The following is a 21,785-nucleotide window of genomic DNA, read 5'->3' as shown; positions in this document are numbered from 1 at the left end:
CGTTTCAATCTGAACAAGTTCCCATGTTTATGGGTGCTTGCTTTACCAGCAATTAAGCTACCTTAGGTGTGTGGCCTTCACAGGCCACCCTGTAAGCTATTGACTACTACTACTGCTACTGACTGCTTCTCTAGGCGCTCCTTTATACTTCCGGGTCGCGTCTATGATGACGTCATAGGCTGTCGCCGGCCAATAGGATTGGTGAGATTTGATATTGCTTTCAGACACCGGTTCACGTGATGACGTTCCCCATAGCATATTCAAACGCAGTGTCTCGTTCCTTGTTCTCAGGGAACCATGGTTACATACATAACCTGAGACGATCTCTTGAGCTCATGTGAGTGAGTGGAGGTGGGGCTAATTAGCATATTCATATATCCATGTATAATAAATGAGGCAAGGGTGTAGAGTTACATTTTAAGACATGAAGAAATTTTTTTCACAGGAAAAAAAATGTTTAAATGTTTAAAAAGGGATACAATTATTGACTACAGGGGGACTTTAAATTAAATTTTTAACCCAACGTTTGGTGTTGATGTTTAACCACAGGTTAAAGTCTATTTTTTTCAATCATTATGTGTTTTATGTTTGTCAGTTACCGTTATTTGAATAAATAATAATTATAAAGTGGACATGGACATAGAAATATCAGCGTTAAATTCTCTTTCTAATGAATAGACATCGTGTAGATTCATGACATTTGACACAATGCTTGTATAAATAAACTGTAAAACTGTCAATCCTGTTACTTTTTTCCACCTTTTGAAAATGCTAAGGGCACCCGTTTCACAATGACCCGTATGTAAATGGAAGACGATAATGCTGCGTGGCTGACAGGGGACCTGTTGATTGGTTGCTCCGTAAGTGCAGGCTGGACGCTCGCCAGGGCCGCTGGCTGATCTGGAAACAGCCGTCGCCGTTTCGATGAGCCGTCAGCACAAATAATAACTGGTCGACAGCCAGGTCGCTGCAGGCATCAAGCTTCTTGTTTTGCAACGCCCCTCTGAAGGGAAGGGAATGGTCGGTTTTTAAACAGATAAGGCGAGTGGACCATTTCCAGTGTGTTTTGCGGGAAAAGTGAAACTGGATCTCCGAAGACTGGATGTCCGAAACCAGCTGAGAAAAAGCGCAACATCAACTTTATAGAATAAAATAACCACCTCTAAGAAGAGCCTGATAAGGTTAGTCACACTATTATGTTTGTGCCCGAAGGATACGCATTTTTCGTTTACAGTAGAGAGATATATGAGGAAGATGTCCATATGGAAGCATGACTGGAGGCGTTTCAAATACCCCCATTTATTCCCTTTCCAGCCCAGAATTCAGTTATTGATGACATGATCGCATGAACATTTTCTGAGTGTGTAAGATCGCTGATACTGTGTTTGACACATATGTAGATTTCATAGTTTAGGGTGTGTGCTGCTGTTTGTGTCGACAAGCATCAGATCAAATGTAACTTGTCATTTAATCCTAATCTTCGCCTGTGCAAAAGGGCTTTCATGTCATTTTATTTCAAATTTGCAGTGGCACAACAGCATTGTGTTCATTCATATGTGTAAGGTGTGTCATATCCTGGTAACTCCCAGGTAATTTTACAGGTGTTGATGTGATCTCCTCCTCATATGCTTGAGCAGGATGTTAATACTTATTCAGGAAGGTTTCTTTCGTTTTTCTTATGAGGAAATGGGAGTTTATGGAAATAATTTATGTCATTATTTACTCATCCTCATAAAACTGTATGGTGTTGTTTTGTCTGTGGAAATCAAATGAAGACTTTTCGAAGAGTCTTAACGTTGCTCTTTTCCTTTAAACCTTAGCTAAGTGTCTACAGTATATCTGTCAAGCTCAAAAAGGGCATAAAAAGACTATAAAATACTATAATATTGAGTTGTATTTCAAGTCTTCTGAAGTCATACGGCAGTTTTCTGTGACAAAGATGCTGAATTTTAAGTCGTTATTCACAGAAAATCTTCAGTCATACCAGTTTGTTAACTTAATGATCAGTAAAAAAAAAAAAAAAAAAAACTATATTAAAAATCCTTTTTGTTCATTGAAATGAAGCTGAAATAAAATATAAAATTAAGTTAAAAAAAAAACTTAAGAAACAGACTTAAAAAAAAAATACTATACTAAGTACTAAAATTACTAAAACTGAAATAAATCTAAATTAAAGCTAAATAGAAATATTTACCAAAAAAAAATAATAATAATAATGAAAAAAGCACATAAAATAACAGTCATACAGTATCAACGTTCTGAATCAATGATAGAATCTGTATTTTCGGGTGAACTCCTTAATATTCCTATTATGTGCTTTCCCACTTTAAGTACAGTTTTTATGGCCAGAATGAATTGTGCTGAGCTGGTCTCTGCTGTAATGGCTCTGATTCAAGGAAAGATCCTCACTCAGCATGTCTGAAGCACAAAGAAAGAGAGATAGATAGATGACAGTGCTGGAAGAGTACTTTAAAGTCATCATGAAATCAGTGATCCTATTTACTTTGTTAGCGCACATTACTAGTCTTGTGGTGAATAATTAATCCAAGCAATTTAATATACAGAAAAAAAGTTTGTCATGGTAATATATATATATATATATAATATATATATTATAATAATAATAATAATAATATTATTATTATTATTTTTTTATTTTTTTTATTTTTTATTTTTTTAAGTTATATTTATGGGCTTTTTGTGCCTTTAATTGGAGAGGACAGTAGAGAGCAGACAGGAAAGCATTGGGCGGAGAGAGGGGGGCAGGATAGGCAAAGGACCTCAACACGGGAATTGAACTCGGGTCTCTGATGACGTCAGTTTGACGGCTTGGATTGAATATCCTTAACCATTCCCCTCCAGCCATCAGTCTGCTATGAGCAAGGGATGGGGAGGAGGTGCGCTAAAATAAAATAAAACCCTGCCCTATCTTTAATATTCAGTTTAGCCAACAGTTTTGTGGACATCACAGACAAATGCCCAAAATCAGAGGCAAATCGGTGCTTGTTCACACAAGTGACAACTGCATAGTGTGTATTATTAAAGATGTGATATGACAGAAGCGCCAATGCGTCGCCGATGCCCATGAGATATTTAGCATGCTAAATATTGAAATGTAATGTGCAAGCAGCTAAATGGTACCCCAGACAGTCATGTAGTATGAGAAGGACAGCGATCCGACGTCTTTGAAAATCATGCAGTGTGTACCAGGCATAAATGAGCAAAAAGGTCACGGCATTCTCAGGGCCCAACATGTGGTTTTCTTCTGTTTAGATTTGTCGGAGTATTAAACAACCTTCATAATTAACCTTCATTGTATATAGCTTATCTGTCTTATATTTTCACTTTCCCTCCGCACCCTAGATGGCGTCGGCCAACGATACCCGTCATCAGACGCAGGTGCAGAAGGATGTGGCTGATCAGAATTTTGACTACATGTTCAAGCTCCTCATCATTGGCAACAGCAGCGTTGGAAAAACTAGTTTTCTGTTCCGTTACGCTGACGACTCCTTCACCTCTGCATTTGTCAGCACAGTCGGCATCGACTTCAAAGTCAAAACTGTTTATCGCAATGAGAAACGAGTCAAACTGCAGATCTGGGTGAGTGTGGAAGATGAGGCATTGGAGTCGTTTATGTAGCTTACATGAGGATGGTGGGTAGTACCTAATGGAAGTGAAAATTGTGTGCCATATGTTGAATTTGTTTTATCTTCAGTGGTATATTATTGTGGTATCAACTATTTTAGAATTACCTGCCCCTTAAATGGCACATAAAAACAAAACCAACTGTGGCTGGATGCTTTAGACATCAATCCGATATTTTTTCCCTTTCCCTTTATTTTTTCCCTTTAATTTGGCAGTTTTTGTCTCAGAATAAGCTATAAAGTAGACCAGACTTTAGTAGAGTGCATTAATATCACCCACTTTTTTAGTGGCCTTAGTTTCGGAAGTCTTTTTCCCATAGGGGTTTTAAAAAAGTCTTTGTTGAGCCATGAACCAAACTAAGCAGCTACGAGGTGAATCACAACAGTACAAACTTTAATATGAAGCAAAAATGTATTTAAAAATGAGACGGGGTATGTTTTTAATTTGAGTTTTTCGCGCACAGATGACAGCATTGTCAAAAAAACAATCCCTATTCGCACAGATTCACGAAAACGATTAAAAATGCTGTATTATTCATGCCAGGCCAGTGGTTGGCAATGTCACTGTGTAAAGAAACACTACAGACCTATAGTCACCGTTTTCACAAATTCGAGTTTTTAAATAAATTCGAGATGATAATGGTATCATTTTCAAAAACTTGCAGTTTGAATCCTGTTTTCAAAAGTTGGCGCCCAAAGCGCATTAAAAAGTCTCCAGTTTTTAGTTGAAATTGTGTTGTGTAAACGGCCCCTAAAAAACAATGATATTAAAGGCTATAATGAGGGTACAAACTCATGAAGCACTGCAAATGACATCATTGAATTAAAATGACAGATAAATATAATTTAATTTAGAGATGTTATATATAGAAACAACATGTTTTATGTTTATTTCAAAATATGCGTTTATATAGATACACAAATTTGAGAGTGTAGGGAGACTGAGGCTGCATCTGAAATCGCATACGAAAAACAGTATGTGACAAAAGAAGTATGTCCGAATTCACAGTACTACAAAAAGTACCCGGATGACCTACTACTTCCGTAGAGATTCTGAAGTGTGCATACAAAGGATGCTTTACTATCCCGAGGCCACGGGAGAGGATGGCAGTGAAGTAAAGCTACTGATGCTGGTAGATCACATGATAATGACAACATGGCGAATTGAATGATTACATTCATACTACACATATTCATACTATGTAAAACATACTTTTTTAGCGGTTGCGAAGTAATTACTTATTTAAAATAAGAGAGTGTGCGATTTCCGACGCAGCCTGACTCCATCACATCATTCACAGTGATTCGTGGGAGTAAGCTGGCACTAAAGAGTTATTTTGGTGTGATTTTCTTGTTAGATTTTCTGATTGGTGGAGATTTCTCTGCAGAATTATGGGTAATGTAGTTTTTCTACAAATTATTTAAAAAATAAGTTGAAATAATGTGGACTGATAACTTAAAAAAAAAAATATATATATATATATATACCATTAATTAACAACCTTGTAGCTCACAGTAGGGCTGTCTTTAAAGGTTTATAAGTTTAAATGATTTAAAAATAAATTCCCCCATGTAGAAAATGAATGGGATTTTTACTTCCAGAACCCGACTGCACTCTATAGTCTGGCTATGTGAGTCTTTGGTGCAATGCTTTTAGCTGCCAGAATTTAAATACATTCAGTTTTAATGCAGGTATATTGGAAGAATAAATTCAGTGCTTTAAAATCTGTTATTATTCATATTTTACAGTTTAAGCCAGAAAAGAAAAACTTATTGTGAAAAACTTATTTTCACAACTAATGTTGTGAAAAGAGGATCCACTAACCATTTGTCAGTATGACTTAGTGATACTCTGATCAAGATAATCTAGGTGGAGTATGTGTGCGCGCGCGTGTGTGTGTGTGTGTATCAGCAATGATGGTTAATATTACAAAACATCCAAAAAGACCCAAACCAGATGGCCCCATCATGCATTATTTGTGGAGCGTGCACAGACACACACACACACACAGGGCCCAATCCATTTTGAGGGAACCTTTAGAAAATAAAAGCCATAAAATCAAATTGGCTGTGCTTTTTGACCGTCCAGACCAGCATCCATCTGCCTTCTGCACTGAATCACTAATTTAATCAGTACCGAGAGGAAGTTGGCCCAATGCTGCCAAAGAATTATTTATGATCTGTTGTGTGTTTTTGTGGCTGCATTAGTGTTTCTCTAAGGCAGTTTATGTTAAATATAGTAAATTCCTTTGTTTTGAGACTGTAATTTTAGTTGTTATTGTTGTGCGCCAGTTAACAGCCGCAGCCTTCCTCGATAGAGGAAGTGACTGCACTTTCTGCTGATGAAAGGAAGTGGGTGAGAAGGTCTCAGAGGTGTTGAGTAGTTTTCACAGAATGCACTTGTGTGCTGATAACCCACCATAGAACAACTCATCTCTGCCTCCAGTAATCTGAGATTGACTATAATAGAACTAGAATATAATCTATTCACTAGATTTTTACATTGCATGTGTAAATCTTGTGGACCCAATGTGAAAATACGCCCAATGGAAACACGTCAATTTCACAAAAATTCCCATATATCGCAAAAAAGTTTTTACGTTCCCATGAGGTGGTTTTTCAGGCAATTCGAAAACTGGAATGGAAAGGGTTTTTTCGCATTTACATGTCACCTGGCGTATGTAAAAGTCGATCATTCTTTAAAGAGGACGCGGTATGTTTGGACAGAAGACGAGATCTCTTCATTAAACTCATAAAAGACAAAAGTATTACAGGACTACTGGATTCTAAACAACAAAAAAATGCCACAATTTGAATTTATCAAGACCTCAAAGCAGATAGGAGGGAGAAACACCCATAAACACCTCATACGTGGCAGCTCACAAGTATAAGGGGCTTTCCTTGCCATAAATGCTTGGATAAGATGCCTACGTCTCCTTTGATTGAAAATAATGGCTAGCGCAGTGGCTGGGATATACGTAAACCTACATCCGTTGCCATGATTTTTGGAATGACTTGTCGCGAGAGGAAAAAAAGACGTTTAACGCATAACATCAGTTAATGGAAACGCCGTCATTTCGCAATAGTTTTTTAATCGATATTTAGAAAATATCGCAAAATTTTGCGCAAATTACCCACCAAGTGAAAACTGTAAGAATGATTGAATAGAAAAGCTGCAGGAAATGTCAAGGCTGATGCACAGCTGATGGCACAGTCCAATTGTTGTATCATATTTTGCTGATCCTTTATCATACATTAGATAAGAGGTTCTCAACTGGTTTTTCTTTAGTGCGCAGTGCATATTTTACATTGATATCAAGTGTGGCGACCCAATGTTATACCAAAAGTGTTTACCATATAAAAGTTTGTTGGCTGTCTTGTAGGGCTGGGAGAATACATCTATTCTCGATTCGCGATACAAAGAATATGGAGCGATTCTGATATTTTCCGAATGTATCGCGATTCTCTCTCAAAGCAATTCTGAGCATAGTTTTTAACAGCAGATGGCACTACATGCTTTAGAAACCTTTTTTTTTAGAACCAGTATCCTTACACACACCACTTAAATAATCATTCATAAAGTTCCAAAAGGTTGAAGCGAATTACAAGGGTGTTCACAGTGGGCTGTGTTTACATTAATTTCGTATCATAAGAGCATTCTGAGCCGAGGTGCAAGTATATTTAAACACTTACATGACTCAGCCAAACGCCCGAGTGCTCTCCAGCACTCTTCTTCGTGAGCATTTGAGTGTGCAGTTAAAAACTAGCCTAGAGCGCCATCTGCTGTTAAAACTAAGCTCAGAATCGATTCAAGAGAGTAAATATCATGTTCGATCCAGATTCATTGTATCGCAAATCAAGAATCAATGTGTTTTCCTAGCCTCCTCCTCCCCAGCACCACCTGTCTAAATCTGCTACAGGGTCTCTTTAGTCCTGCAGCAGCACGTTTTACTATCATATAATCTTGGGGTTTAGCAAAGCAATTTTCATAGTAGCAGCTTCAGCAGATGTTCTTCTCTGTATTTCTTTTGGTTTATCAGAGCGTGTCTGCGTACTCTCTCTGCAGTCACAGCAGCGCCGTAGCAGATCTAGTCTGCCAAACCAAACCCAATTACATTTATATTTCTCATTAATAAAATGTGTTACAAACTACTCAGAGTGGGGTCATGACTCAAATGTAGTTTTCTCTTCCCTTTTAAAACATTGATACGCCCATTTATTTTATCTTAATTATTAAATATATTGATTATATAGTTAGTTGTGTTTTATTATTTGCATTTAGCATTGCACTTTTTAAATCCTCACTGATGTTGGTTTCCTTCTTCTGTTGTCAAGATCCCAGAGCGCAGGCCAAACCTTGTGATGTGTACGTGTGTGGTGTATTTAGTGGGTGGGGAGGAGCCACATTGCTCTTTACTAAGTGTTGGAGATGTTTAGTTAATCATGTTTTATTGACTATATTTCTATAGCACTAAGTATGACGTAAACTAACCAAATGGTGCTTGTGTTGCTACCTCCATATACACAAGTTTATTATTAGACTTTCGATCACACTTTTTTTTTCTTTAGACATTGTAATAACTATAAGTAACTTTACAACTACATGTCAAGTAGCTCTCATTAGAGTATTGTAGACTGTTAGGTGTTAGGGATAGGGTTAGAATAAGTTGACATGTACTTGCAAAGTTACTTATAGTCAGTAGAATGTCTGTTGGGAGCATCAAAATAAAGTTTTAGCAGATATTAAGCAGACAGTCTACTAATAATCTAATGACTGCTAGTTGACATGTGCTTGCAAAGGTCTAAAGTGGATTAACAAAATAAATTATCCATTTAACAGATCATGCCAAAATAATGGCATTCTTGTATGAATAGAACTGTTAGATTAAGTTAAAAGTTCAGGTCAAGACCTCTGAGATGGAACAGGCCCAAATCCTTATTTTAAGTGCTCAAGGGTGTTTAAAACTAGCAGCTTTTCACGCAGTGTTAATTTTATGCTATATAACAGTTATATATTAACTATTATATAGCAAAAAAACTTGGGGAATCAGTGCTCTTTATAAACTCTTGGGACACTAAAGTGTACCGTATATTTGTTGAAAGTACCATATACGTACAGTATGTGCGTGTTCACATTTGCATCTACTCTGTTTACTTAAAGGAGGAGTTCATCATTTAAAGGCAAGGGCGAATGTAATTTGTGGCATTTCTCTATGAAGGAAGAGCAAATATTACATATTACATTGGATTAGTCATCACAGTGCTCTGTAGATTTAACTGCTGTATTGACACAGTCATGGACCTTGAAGAATCATTTCATTGACATTTCCTGGCTGCTTTCGGATCAGAATGAAGTGTGTGTGTGTGTGTGTGTGTGTGTGTGTGTGTGTGTGTGTGTGTGTGTGTGTGTGTGTGTGTGTGTGTGTGTGTGTGCGTGCGTGCGTGTATGTGTATTGCAGCTAGCACATCTTATCTCTGTTGAAAGAAGGGGCTGAGGCTTTTGTTAAGCTCCCATTAGTTTGAATTCAGTTCTTCCCCTAAAATACAATACATGCATATATACAACCCTCTAACAGCTGCCCAAACCAAGAGTTCCCATGGGAACCTCCATAGGTGAGGTCACAGCATTCTAAATCAAGTCAAGGCTTTTCAGTATCATGGAAACTAAACAAACGTTGCCTAGTTACCAGATTAACATGGCTGTTAACCTCTAAACCCCTGACTCTCTTTCGTTTGCATTGCATTTACTTAAAATAATTAGTTTTACACTTTAACTGAAATTATCAAATAGTCAAGATACATTTGCATTGACTTTGCTGGCAATATAAAATTATCTAACATTGTCAATATTTCTGTGATTTTTAATGCACTTTTTATTTGCCCATTAAGTTTCCTAAAGACGTAATTGACCCTTCGCCGGGAGTTTGATTGACAAGCGATCTAACCAATCATAACGCCGAATCCGCCATTTTGTCCAGTAGCCCCTCACTGCAGAACACTCAAGATCCAGGGGGTGGAGTCGGGTAGGTTAAGGGATATGTAAAGTGGGAGGAGTTGGATCTAGATCCAGGGGGTGGAGATGGGTAGGTTTAGATCCAGGGGGCGGAGACGGGTATAGGTTTAGGGATATGTAAAGTGTGAGGAGTTGGATCTAGATCCAGGGGGTGGAGATGGGTAGGTTTAGATCCAGGGGTTTAGGGATATGTAAAGTGGGAGGAGTTGGATCTAGATCCAATCCCGCCCCCTGGATCTGCAGTGAGGACCATCTCATTTTGTCCAACAAAGCAGTCAGGAGTTAGAAGATTAACCTCGGTGGACTTGAACTTGAAAAATGGTGTGTACTGACGTCTTTCTGCGTTTGAAACAACATTCCTTCTCATGTTCGTTCATGTTTATTTGATGCTATAAATTAACTAGTAGGAAGAGATGATCGGTTCACGAACCGCTTGAGCTGAGGCGCTACAGCAATCAGTCACGACACATTAACAAGCCACAAAACGGTTTTTATTGTCCGAATTTCTTAAAAAAATTACAGTTTGAAAGCTGGGACTTTGTTTCATATCATAAGTATCCTGCTCTGTCTTGTCTGTCAACGTGTTGTCAGTGTCCTCTATGCTCTGCGATGTATTTTTCACTCTGTGTGGCGTGACAGCGCCATGGCTTGTCGGACAAAGCAACAGTAACTAAGGGGGGCGGGTCTTTGCGAAGGGTCAATTAGACAAGTTGTGTGATCCCTCCTTTGTGAGTAAGCATTAAATCTATTATTAAACACATAATTTGCTTCATCACTGAAAATTGTTTACACAAGTACACTTCACTAACTCTAGGCCTAAGTTATTTTAGTTGGTGAATATATATATATATATATATATATATATATATATATAATATTTCACACACACAATATATATGTCTGTGTGTGACTGTGTGTGTGAAAAAAAAAAAAAAATATATATATATATATATATATATATATATATATATATATATATATTTCACACACACACACAATAAATATGTCTCTGTGTGTATAAAATATATAATCTTATATATATATATATATATATATATATATATATATAATTTCTCTATATGGCTTATCCCTCAAAATTTTGCACATAATTAATAGTCAAATATCCTATTTATTCACAGTCTTTCAGCACTCACTGAAATATTACATTCTTCTAGCAAGAAATGACAACAACCAACCATTGAGAAAAACAGCTCATGAGGTTGACAGGCTCAAAGCATATAAAGCAATGAATTCTTTCTGCAATCCATATTGTTTCTGCTATACAGTGTTTTAGAAAGTAATGCTTAGATGTATTCAGGATGTTTGTATGTTGTTTGTCAGGACACAGCAGGGCAGGAGAGGTACCGAACCATAACCACAGCGTACTACAGAGGGGCCATGGGCTTTCTGCTAATGTATGACATCACTAACCAAGAATCCTTCTACGCCGTGCAGGACTGGTGAGTTAGTCCTATAGGGATGCTAAAGTCCCAGAGTCAGACTTCTTTTATTTAATACCAATCTGCAATGACCCTTAGGTAGTAACTCAAAGTGAGAGTGATTGAAATGTTGAATGTTCCTTGTTGAAGTGCCACACTTTTTATAACGGCCACAAAGAGCACGTCAGTTCGAAATTGACTGAATTTGTGTATGTATGTTTTCCAGGGCAACTCAGATTAAAACGTACTCATGGGACAACGCTCAGGTGATTCTGGTGGGGAACAAATGTGATCTGGAGGACGACAGAATGGTGGCCAGAGAGGACGGGCAAAGACTGGCTAATGAGCTAGGTATGTTACAGGACAAAAGAGAACATCAGCTACATATATATGAGCCTGTAAATAGACTTAAGCATGCAAGGATCCAGAATTAACTTTTGTTTGCAATCCCTCCCAATGATGGGTGAATTTTACTGGCTAAAAAATAAAAAATATTTCTAACTGGCTATGCCATTATGCATTATTTTTTTATGTAGTTGTATGTGCTACTTTTATAATACTTTTACCTTTCTTGTCGATTTTGTAGTTTTACAGACCCAGTCCCCATGCATTTCCATTATATGATATTGAGTTGCATGGATATTCTTCAAAAATACATTCTTCTTTGTTCCACATAAAAATAAAAATAAAATAAAAAAAAAACATACATGTGTGAGATGACATGTTAAGTTGAATAATGACAGAATTTTAATTTTTTGAGGTGAACTATTTTTTAAGCCAATTTCTGCTTCCGTTTGGCTGATTTTGGACCCAGTGCATGGCACGACACCCTCTGAATTTCCTTTGGGCTGCAGAGCCTTATTTGGACAAAAGAAAAGACAGAAATAAATGCTATGAATGATACAGGCCTTTCAAAGTGCAGAAAACAAATGTGTCGCTCAAAGGATATACAGTGGTGGTCAGAATTATTGGCACCGTTGGTAAATATGATCAAAGATGACTATAAAAATAAATCTGCATTGTCATAAAATTAAATTAATTCATGGCCAACATGTTTTGGAGAAAAACATTTATTTCATAATATTATTTTCCCCCCACTTTCAATTCTTTTCCTTCAATGAAAGGTTAGATTTTTCCTAATTTTATGAATTAAAGATCAAAAGGATAAACAATGCAGATTTATTTTTACAGTCATGCCAATAAATCTGACCACCACTGAACATTTACTTTTATTGCTCAATAGATGTTATATATATATATATATAATCTCTATTTCTTAGAGACAAGCTGCATAAACTAGCTACATTTCAGGCATTTATGTAACACATCTAATTTGTGCATTAATGGCTGTTATGTTAAATAAAGTTTACTAATTACAGCAAAGCAGGTAAGTATACTTTACCTGTGCACGCCGTTGTCTCGTCTCCCCTCAGATGCGCTGTAATGGCAATCCTGTGCGCAATTCTCAAAACACCCACAATATCGGTAAATCTGATATTACAAAACCTTTATCCGATTATGGTAAAATGCTTAAATATCGGGGAAAATATCGGTAAATCGATATATCCGTCGATCTCTAATTGTAACACTATAAGATCTAACAGCTGGATTTGCAGATGTTTGTGAGGTTTGTTGGCATTTAATGTTTATTAGATATTTTAAAAAATTGTTTAAATTATATAAAAGCTTTTTTCCGACAGTACATGGGAAAAAGGAATTATAGCATTTGCATTTCATTTATTAGTTTAAACAAAGGCAGTAAATGAATGAAGATGGAGAATGGGAAGCTCCTGTGAGTCTGTCAGAATAAAAGTCCCGCTTCTGACTCTTATCGGCCAAACAGAAAACTTAATGGCAAATATAGGCCAGCCACTAATTATATGTGAAGAATGTTTTTATTTTGCTTGTAAAAATGATATTTTTGGGTTAATAAACCATACAGATTTATTAAAATATTTTATTTTATATGTATAAATATAACTCAAGATACCTCTTTGTTTCTCTCCTTCTTTGCCATCTTTTTATGCAGGCTTCCAGTTTTTTGAGGCAAGTGCAAAGGATAACATTAACGTCAAGCAGGTGTTTGAGCGGCTGGTCGACATCATCTGTGACAAAATGAACGAGAGCTTGGACGGAGACCCCAACATGTTAACCAATCACAAAGGCCCGAGTCTGCAAGACACGCCCCCTGATGGACAGAGCAGCTGCGGATGTTAATCATCCTCTCTCAACAAACACTCATACTTGAAGGCAAACATTCACACACATGCACTCCCTCTCTCTCTCTCTCTTTCTCTCTCTTACACACACATACACCGGAAGAGAGACTCTTACACAAGTGTACAGCCAGTATATACTATGAAATGCCAACCAAACAGTAAGAATCCGGCATAAGCCCCTTAAAATGAATAACCAACATTTCAGCTACATAAACATGCCCCTCAGGGATTGAATGAAATGGGACAGGTTTCCTTTTGTGTGAAGTGTGGCTGCTAATACATTGAACTGTGATATCATGATGAGAACAGCTGGGAAAATGCTGCATGAAACTGCAGAGCAGGAATCAGAAATTCACATGCCAAAGTCTTAACTGTTTCAAACTACTCCAGTGTCTGTTTACATCATGCATTTGGTCATCAGTGTGAAGTAGCTTTGAAATGTATATGGATTATTTTAATGGATGCAAGATTATGTTTTACTTTAATATAGGTGATAAAACATTTTAGGACTGCTCTGGAAATATCCACTCAATATGATTGTCAATCTTCATAGTTTTTGTTACTTGTTTCAAAGTATGTCGTCAAGTCAGATCATATTTGTCTTTGCCATTTGCTTTGAATGCAATAAATTTGCTTCCCTGTGGACACTAAAGGAGACTCTGAAATTACTAATCACTTGTTCCTGTGACTAATGACCTAGATTATAGTCAGTAAAGGATCATGCTTAGGTCAGGGAAGTTAACTCAGTCACACAAATGGTTTAAAACAGGTTACGAAAGGTTAAGAGTGGCTGAAAAAGTTGAGATTTGAGGGAAGAGCATTGTGTTTTTCATGTAGGCTCTCTTTTTTATGTAGGTATTATATCTGTGTGTATGTATATATATATAATATCTATATATATATCTCAGTGGCATGCAGTGGTGTTCAGAAAAGAGGAAGTAAAGTCCTCACTTGTTTTTTTATAGATCAAATGTAAATTCATGTCCCAGTTACACGGTGCAGGTTTTGCATCCTCTCACGTGACTTTCCTCCATTCATTCTCAATTACACTCCTCTAAACCCACCCCACGCTTTAAGGCCGGAACACACCAAGCCGACGGTCGGCCATTGGGCAGTTTTTGTTCGTCGGCCGACTAAGTTTTCTCAGTGTGTTCTGCACCGTCGGCTGAAGTTGGTCCTCGTCTGCTTTTTTTCGGCCGATTCGAAATGTTGATTCGGCGTCGGAGCTCGTCGGTCCGTCAGGCCATCTGATCATTCTGATTGGCTGTTCAGCTACTGCCACCTGCTGGTACGGAAATGCATTTCATCTTGCGCAGGCGCAGAATGACATGCTACTTGGCCGTCGGGTGTCGAGCGTCGGTTTGGTGTGTCAGGGAAACTTTGGACACAGACATTGCCGACATGAGCCAACCCCGCAGTCTGCTTTCGTCGCCACTAGTTCGTCGGCGTCGGCTTGGTGTGTTCCGGCCTTTAGGGGTCTGTTAAAACTCAATGGGCTCAGGGGAGAAATGTAACATTTTAAACAATATCTCAATGAACACAAAAACAATTTCCTAAATGTTGACAAGACTAAGTTTAATATAACATCTGTTTAACTTATAACATGAAAGTATGGTTAATAATATAACTTAGATTACACATTTTTCAGTTTTTCTCAAATTAGGGTGATGCAAAAATGAGTACACCTCACTGAAAGTCTCTGGAGCAAAGCTAAATTTAACAAGATTTCAACCACAGATGAGTCTAATTATTCATTACACATGTGTCCAGCAGACAGTTGACTATAAAAAGGTGTTAAAACCCCAACCCCTTTTGAGGAAAAGTCATTGCTGTGAATGCAGGCCTCACTGAGCCATCGGATTTAATCAAAAATATCTTAATTTGTGTTCCGAAAATGAATGAAGGTCTTACGGGTATAGAACGACATGAGGGTGAGTAATAAATGACATTATTTTCATTTTTGGGTGAACTAACCCTTTAATGTCCGTTAAAGCAAGACTATGTAAACAAAAAACCACAGCCACTGTGTCCAAAAATGGCAATTATGGGATAACAGACACAGCAATCCATCATGTTCTGTAAGATCATTATGTTTGTAGCGTGATCCAGTGGATTAAAACGTATTTCAGACCTAGCGGAGTAATTTACTATTACTATATTACTCCACTAGGTCTGCCTATATACGTTTTAATCAGAGATGTAAAGTCCAGGGGTCAGAAAGTAAAAGTCCTGCCATATTTTTTATTCCACCCACTGAAACGGTGTTAAAGTTAATGAGATAATTAAGTGATAAATTGAGTGATGATTGACCATTATTGAAGACACCTACTTATTATATCCTACTTATATTTATTATCATTAATTATTTTTTTTATTTTTTATTTTTTTTTATAATAGGTTGCTAATACTTATGTTATAGCCTACTTATTTTTAATTATTAGTTTAAAAAATACTTCTGGCATACAATCCAACCGTCTCCATTGACTTTTGTATTGCGTGAGGCTGGCTCCTTGTCATTTCTGACTTATTAAAAAAAAAAAAACAGAACAATGTCTAAAAGCTGCTATGTGACATGGTGTACAGCAAACAAGCCAAAAACCCAGAGCTAAGTTTTTATAAGCTGTCGACCTCAAAAAACGAATGTTTAAGGACACAAAAGTGGATACAGGCAGTGAGACAGAGCGCAACGGGTCATATTACTCAGAGCTGTTGTGGCTCTGATATTACTATAAGAAATAAATTGGAGGGGAACGTAATCGGCGACAGGTTATGCTAAACAAACAAAGAAAAAAAAACATTATTTTTAACCATGTCAAAGAATTATTTCACCTGTCGACGAATACGTTCCCCTCCAATACATTTCTTATAGTAATATGACCCGTTGTGCTCTGTCTCACTGCCTGTATCCACTTTTGTGTCCTAAACATTCGTTTTTTGGGGGTCGACAGCTTATAAAAACTTAGTTCTGGGTTTTTTGGCTTGTTTGCTGTACACCTTGTCACATAGCAGCTTTTAGACATTGTTCTATTTTTTGTTTTAAGCCAGAAATGACAAAGAGGAAGCCTCGCGCTATATAAAGACTGTTGGATTGTTTCCCCCGCCCCCCCGGTGGGCGTGGTTTTCAGATTGACGCGTGTCGTTCTGTCTCTTACCGCCACTGATATATATATTTATATATATATATATATATATATATCAGTGGCGGTGACTTTTTTTTAACCTTGTTAAATGAACATTACTTTACATCAAAAAAGAAACCAAAGACAATTCTATTTTGTAATTTTACATTAACAATGTAATGTTCTATTTATCAAAACCAAGTCAATATCATCAAGTTAGTGTTTTAAGCATTTCTACATTAATTCCAAAATAATAACTAAAGGCAATAATAATTTAAACAACATATTTTATTTGTGTATTGGTGTTTTTCTTTTTAATAGTCAACTTAGGCTATCTTGGATCATCAGTCATGCTCCGTAAACACCGTCTGTCACAGACACGAAGATGTATTTGCACCAAGCTGATTGCACACAAAAAAAAACGCAGTCATCATGCTTTCAGTCCATTTCAAGTTTGATTTTGATGTGACATAAAGCAGTGATATCTAACTAGGTGATCTGTTTACTTACTTTTCAATTAGTCTTCCCATTTGTTCAGTCAAACTAACGCGCACGTCAACAAGAGGCGGGATTTATCGCACAAACCAATCGTATCCAATCATAACCAATTACATCCAATCATAGCGCGATGGAGACATTGCCTCCTCTCACGTGACTTTCCCCCATTCATTCTCAGTTACCCCCCCACAAAACCCACTGCACGCCGGGGGTCTGATGATTTTCTATTGTTTCCTATGAAAGCAAAGGGAGGCATGTCTCCTGTGCATAGGCGTAATTTGCAGGTGGGGCGGGTGGGACGTGTCCCCACCACTTTGTGCCAGGGTCGATATTGTCCCCACCACTTTTTGAAACATCTCGCGGCACGGATGTATACTCATACAAAAGAAACATATCTAGTTTATTAACAATTCGTTCGTTTGTGTTAAATAATAGGCGATCTGGCGCTGGGATCACGGGCATCCAGTATGGTTTTCCGGCCTTGACCCTTACGCACAGAGATTGTTCCAGATTCTCTGAATCTTTGGATGATATTATGCACTGTAGATGATGATAACTTCAAACTCTTTGCAATTTTTCTCTGAGAAACTCCTTTCTGATATTGCTCCACTATTTTTCGCCGCAGCATTGGGGGAATTGGTGATCCTCTGCCCATCTTGACTTCTGAGAGACACTGCCACTCTGAGAGGCTCTTTTTATACCCAATCATGTTGCCAATTGACCTAATAAGTTGCAAATTGGTCCTCCAGCTGTTCCTTATATGTACATTTAACTTTTCCGGCCTCTTATTGCTACCTGTCCCAACTTTTTTGGAATGTGTAGCTCTCATAAAATCCAAAATGAGCCAATATTTGGCATGACATTTCAAAATGTCTCACTTTCAACATTTGATATGTTATCTATATTCTATTGTGAATAAAATATAAGTTTATTAGATTTGTAAATTATTGCATTCCTTTTTTATTCACAATTTGTACAGTGTCCCAACTTTTTTGGAATCGGGTTTGTGTATACAGGTGCTGGTCATATAATTAGAATATCATCAAAAAGTTTATTTATTTCACTAATTCCATTCAAAAAGTGAAACGTATATTATATTCATTCATTACACACAGACTGATATATTTCAAATGTTTATTTCTTTTAATTTTGATGATTATAACTGACAACTAAGGAAAATCCCAAATTCAGTATCTCAGAAAATTAGAATATTGTGAAAAGGTTCAATATTGAAGACACCTGGTGCCACACTCTAATCAGCTAATTAACTCAAAACACCTGCAAAGGCCTTTAAATGGTCTCTCAGTCTAGTTCTGTAGGCTACACAATCATGGGGAAGATTGCTGACTTGACAGTTGTCCAAAAGACGACCATTGACACCTTGCACAAGGAGGGCAAGACACAAAAGGTCATTGCAAAAGAGGCTGGCTGTTCACAGAGCCCTGTGTCCAAGCACATTAATAGAGAGGCGAAGGGAAGGAAAAGATGTGGTAGAAAAAAGTGTACAAGCAATAGGGATAACCGCACCCTGGAGAGGATTGTGAAACAAAACCCATTCAAAAATGTGGGGGAGATTCACAAAGAGTGGACTGCAGCTGGAGTCAGTGCTTCAAGAACCACTACGCACAGACGTATGCAAGACATGGGTTTCAGCTGTCACATTCCTTGTGTCAAGCCACTCTTGAACAACAGACAGCGTCAGAAGCGTCTCGCCTGGGCTAAAGACAAAAAGGACTGGACTGCTGCTGAGTAGTCCAAAGTTATGTTCTCTGATGAAAGTAAATTTTGCATTTCCTTTGGAAATCAAGGTCCCAGAGTCTGGAGGAAGAGAGGAGAGGCACACAATCCACGTTGCTTGAGGTCCAGTGTAAAGTTTCCACAGTCAGTGATGGTTTGGGGTGCCATGTCATCTGCTGGTGTTGGTCCACTGTGTTTTCTGAGGTCCAAGGTCAATGCAGCCGTATACCAGGAAGTTTTAGAGCACTTCATGCTTCCTGCTGCTGACCAACTTTATGGAGATGCAGATTTCATTTTCCAACAGAACTTGGCACCTGCACACAGTGCCAAAGCTACCAGTACCTGGTTTAAGGACCATGGTATCCCTGTTCTTAATTGGCCAGCAAACTCGCCTGACCTTAACCCCATAGGAAATCTATGGGGTATTGTGAAGAGGAAGATGCGATATGCCAGACCCAACAATGCAGAAGAGCTGAAGGCCACTATCAGAGCAACCTGGGCTCTTATAACACCTGAGCAGTGCCACAGACTGATCGACTCCATGCCACGCCACATTGCTGCAGTAATTCAGGCAAAAGGAGCCCCAACTAAGTATTGAGTGCTGTACATGCTCATACTTTTCATGTTCATGCTTTTCAGTTGGCCAAGATTTCTAAAAATCCTTTCTTTGTATTGGTCTTAAGAAATAAACATTTGAAATATATCAATCTGTGTGTAATGAATGAATATAATATACAAGTTTCACTTTTTGAATGGAATTAGTGAAATAAATCAACTTTTTGATGATATTCTAATTATATGACCAGCACCTGTGTGTATATATATATATATATATATATATATATATATATATATATATATATATATATATATATAATATTAAATTTTTGATATTTGATTTTAGTTTGCATAATGTAGGTATTATTAAAGACTAGTCTTTAAATAAAATAAACTGCCAACTGTATTTTCAAAAACATAGTAATATTTGTGTGTCTATATATATATATATATATATATATATATATATATATATATATATATATATAATATGCAACCTTTAAAACAACTTTTCTCAAACGAACCACAACTCAAACTTTGAGTGTGAAAGTCTGCTTGGATTGATATTTTAAGATATAATGCAAGACGTGTGTATTTTTAATTGTGCCTTAAGTGTGCAAATACTTTATGGGGACCCTGTACACAGAGATGGGCAGTATTTTAATTAAATGTATTTAAAATACGTATTTAATTACTTTTGAGTATTTTGTAATTTGTATTTTCCTTAACAAATAAAAAATCAAATATAATTTGTAATTAAATACTTTGAGAGAAAGTATTTTGTATTTAAAATACTAAAAATACATTCAAATATGTTATTTTATTCTTGCATACAATAACTTTCATCACCAGGCTTAAAGGTAGGGTATTTTCGAAGAGGCTAGCAATAGCGAGCTATCTTTGAAAGCGTAAGATCCCACCCTCCCTTCAGAGCTTCTCCAAAGCCACGCCTCCTTCAAAACACATGAACGCGCACAGAGGGAGCAAAAGCATCACGAGAGACGGTGCTAAACTACCTCATGTCTCAAAGCACATAACATTACAATAATAATGAACAAACAACTTAAAGAGCTCTGACCTGTACCACCTGACTGCTGCTGATTCATTTCGGTGTTGGTAGTGTTGCCATTGAAACGCATAAATTCGAGTCACGAACCGCTCCTAGTATAACATCTCTTAATTACGATAGTTATGGCACGAGCACAGCATAAGCTCATTGTTTTGGTTCAGGAGGAACTGTAACGGTGCATTCACATGGGGAGTTGGCGTCAACGCTTGATGTCTGAAGCTTGGTGCTGACCTGACCGTCATAGTGACAACAGCCAATCACATTACTTTCCGGTGTTGCATGAATGCAATTGGCTAGCATCTGCGCTAGGGTACTTGCATAAGGCGATCTGATTGGCTGACGCTTGCGTTGACGCTTGAAAAGTTGAGAAATTTTTAACTTCTGCCACGAGCAACGCGAGTGAAGCGACCCACAATTCAGTTCGGTAACGCATGACGTCACCCATTCAAAGTAAATGAGAAGTGTTAACGTCGACGCCCCGTGTGAATGCACCTTAAAAGGCGGCTGCTGTTTCAGTTGCGGAGCTCGTGACCAATGTCTGTCTTACTAAGCATAGCAAGGTCAGAAGCAGGTAAGTAAGCTGCTTTTGTGCTCAAACAAATTGTTTTAAGGTAAAGTATCTAGTAAAATATACTATCAGATATTATTCACTGAATGACTTTATAGGACAGAAGATTATGGCAAATGGCTAGAACTTGTGAATTGACTTGCTAGCTAAAGCATGACGTGCGCTGTCTAGTGATGCGTGGATCGCATCCGCGGACGCTGCAGATAATCCGCGGACGGGTAGGTCAAATAATAAAAAAATAACATTGATTAATTGTGGGTGAAAACACAGTCGGTCATGTCTTAAATTAATGTAACCATTAGTATATTCCGTATGTGTGTTCGTTCTTAAAGTGACAGCAGCCTAATAAACCTGCTGCTGTTTGTCATTAGTGTTAATTAAGCAACAAAAGAAAAAGACAAGATCACTCTCTGCTCCTGACTGAATACCTTTAGTATCATTATAAGAATCATCAATCTATATTTAATTGTTACGATGAAGACTGTGCGTTGAAATTTCTTACTTAAATGCCGTAACTCCGCTATTACTCTCGCACTTCAAATGATTGAGTGTAAATTTTGCTTGTATTTTTGTATTTTCAAACTACAAATTACTTTACAGCAGTATTTTGTATTTTATTTAAATACATTTGATGAGTAAGTATTTGTAATTTGTAACTAAATACTTTTTGATGTATTTGTGCCCATCTCTGCCTGTACATAACTGAATGCGTTCAGTTTATCTACATCTGTTGTTGACTCTTACTCTTACTGTAGGACCTATGTTTGTGGTTATTGTGATTGGTACAACATTTCCTTTGCATGTAGCCTACCTTGTTCGTTTGTGGTGGTGTGAGCACTTAACACTTTTAGAAGAATCTTCTGTTGGTGTGAAGTGCAAAACATGAGTATAAATAAGGTGGATGTGGTGAGAATGCTTAAG

At 37.4% G+C, this 21,785-nt stretch overlaps 1 protein-coding gene across 1 annotated transcript; it reads left to right on the top strand.

Annotated features, from left to right (window-relative positions):
* Window positions 1–932: 932 nt before the first annotated feature.
* rab3da (RAB3D, member RAS oncogene family, a) lies at window positions 933–13,967 on the top strand. The gene is made up of 5 exons (XM_051892879.1): window positions 933–1,181; window positions 3,364–3,600; window positions 10,999–11,117; window positions 11,323–11,447; window positions 13,126–13,967. Exons 2-5 carry the CDS (start codon window positions 3,364–3,366, stop codon window positions 13,311–13,313), a joined length of 669 nt encoding a protein of 222 aa, XP_051748839.1. The 5' UTR covers window positions 933–1,181; the 3' UTR covers window positions 13,314–13,967.
* Window positions 13,968–21,785: the final 7,818 nt, after the last annotated feature.

The sequence above is a fragment of the Ctenopharyngodon idella genome, chromosome 1 (genome assembly GCF_019924925.1).
Source record: "Ctenopharyngodon idella isolate HZGC_01 chromosome 1, HZGC01, whole genome shotgun sequence".
Lineage (NCBI taxonomy): Eukaryota > Metazoa > Chordata > Actinopteri > Cypriniformes > Xenocyprididae > Ctenopharyngodon > Ctenopharyngodon idella.
The sequence above is the reverse complement of the archived record's forward strand: the minus strand, read 5'-3'. Positions and strand labels throughout refer to the sequence as shown.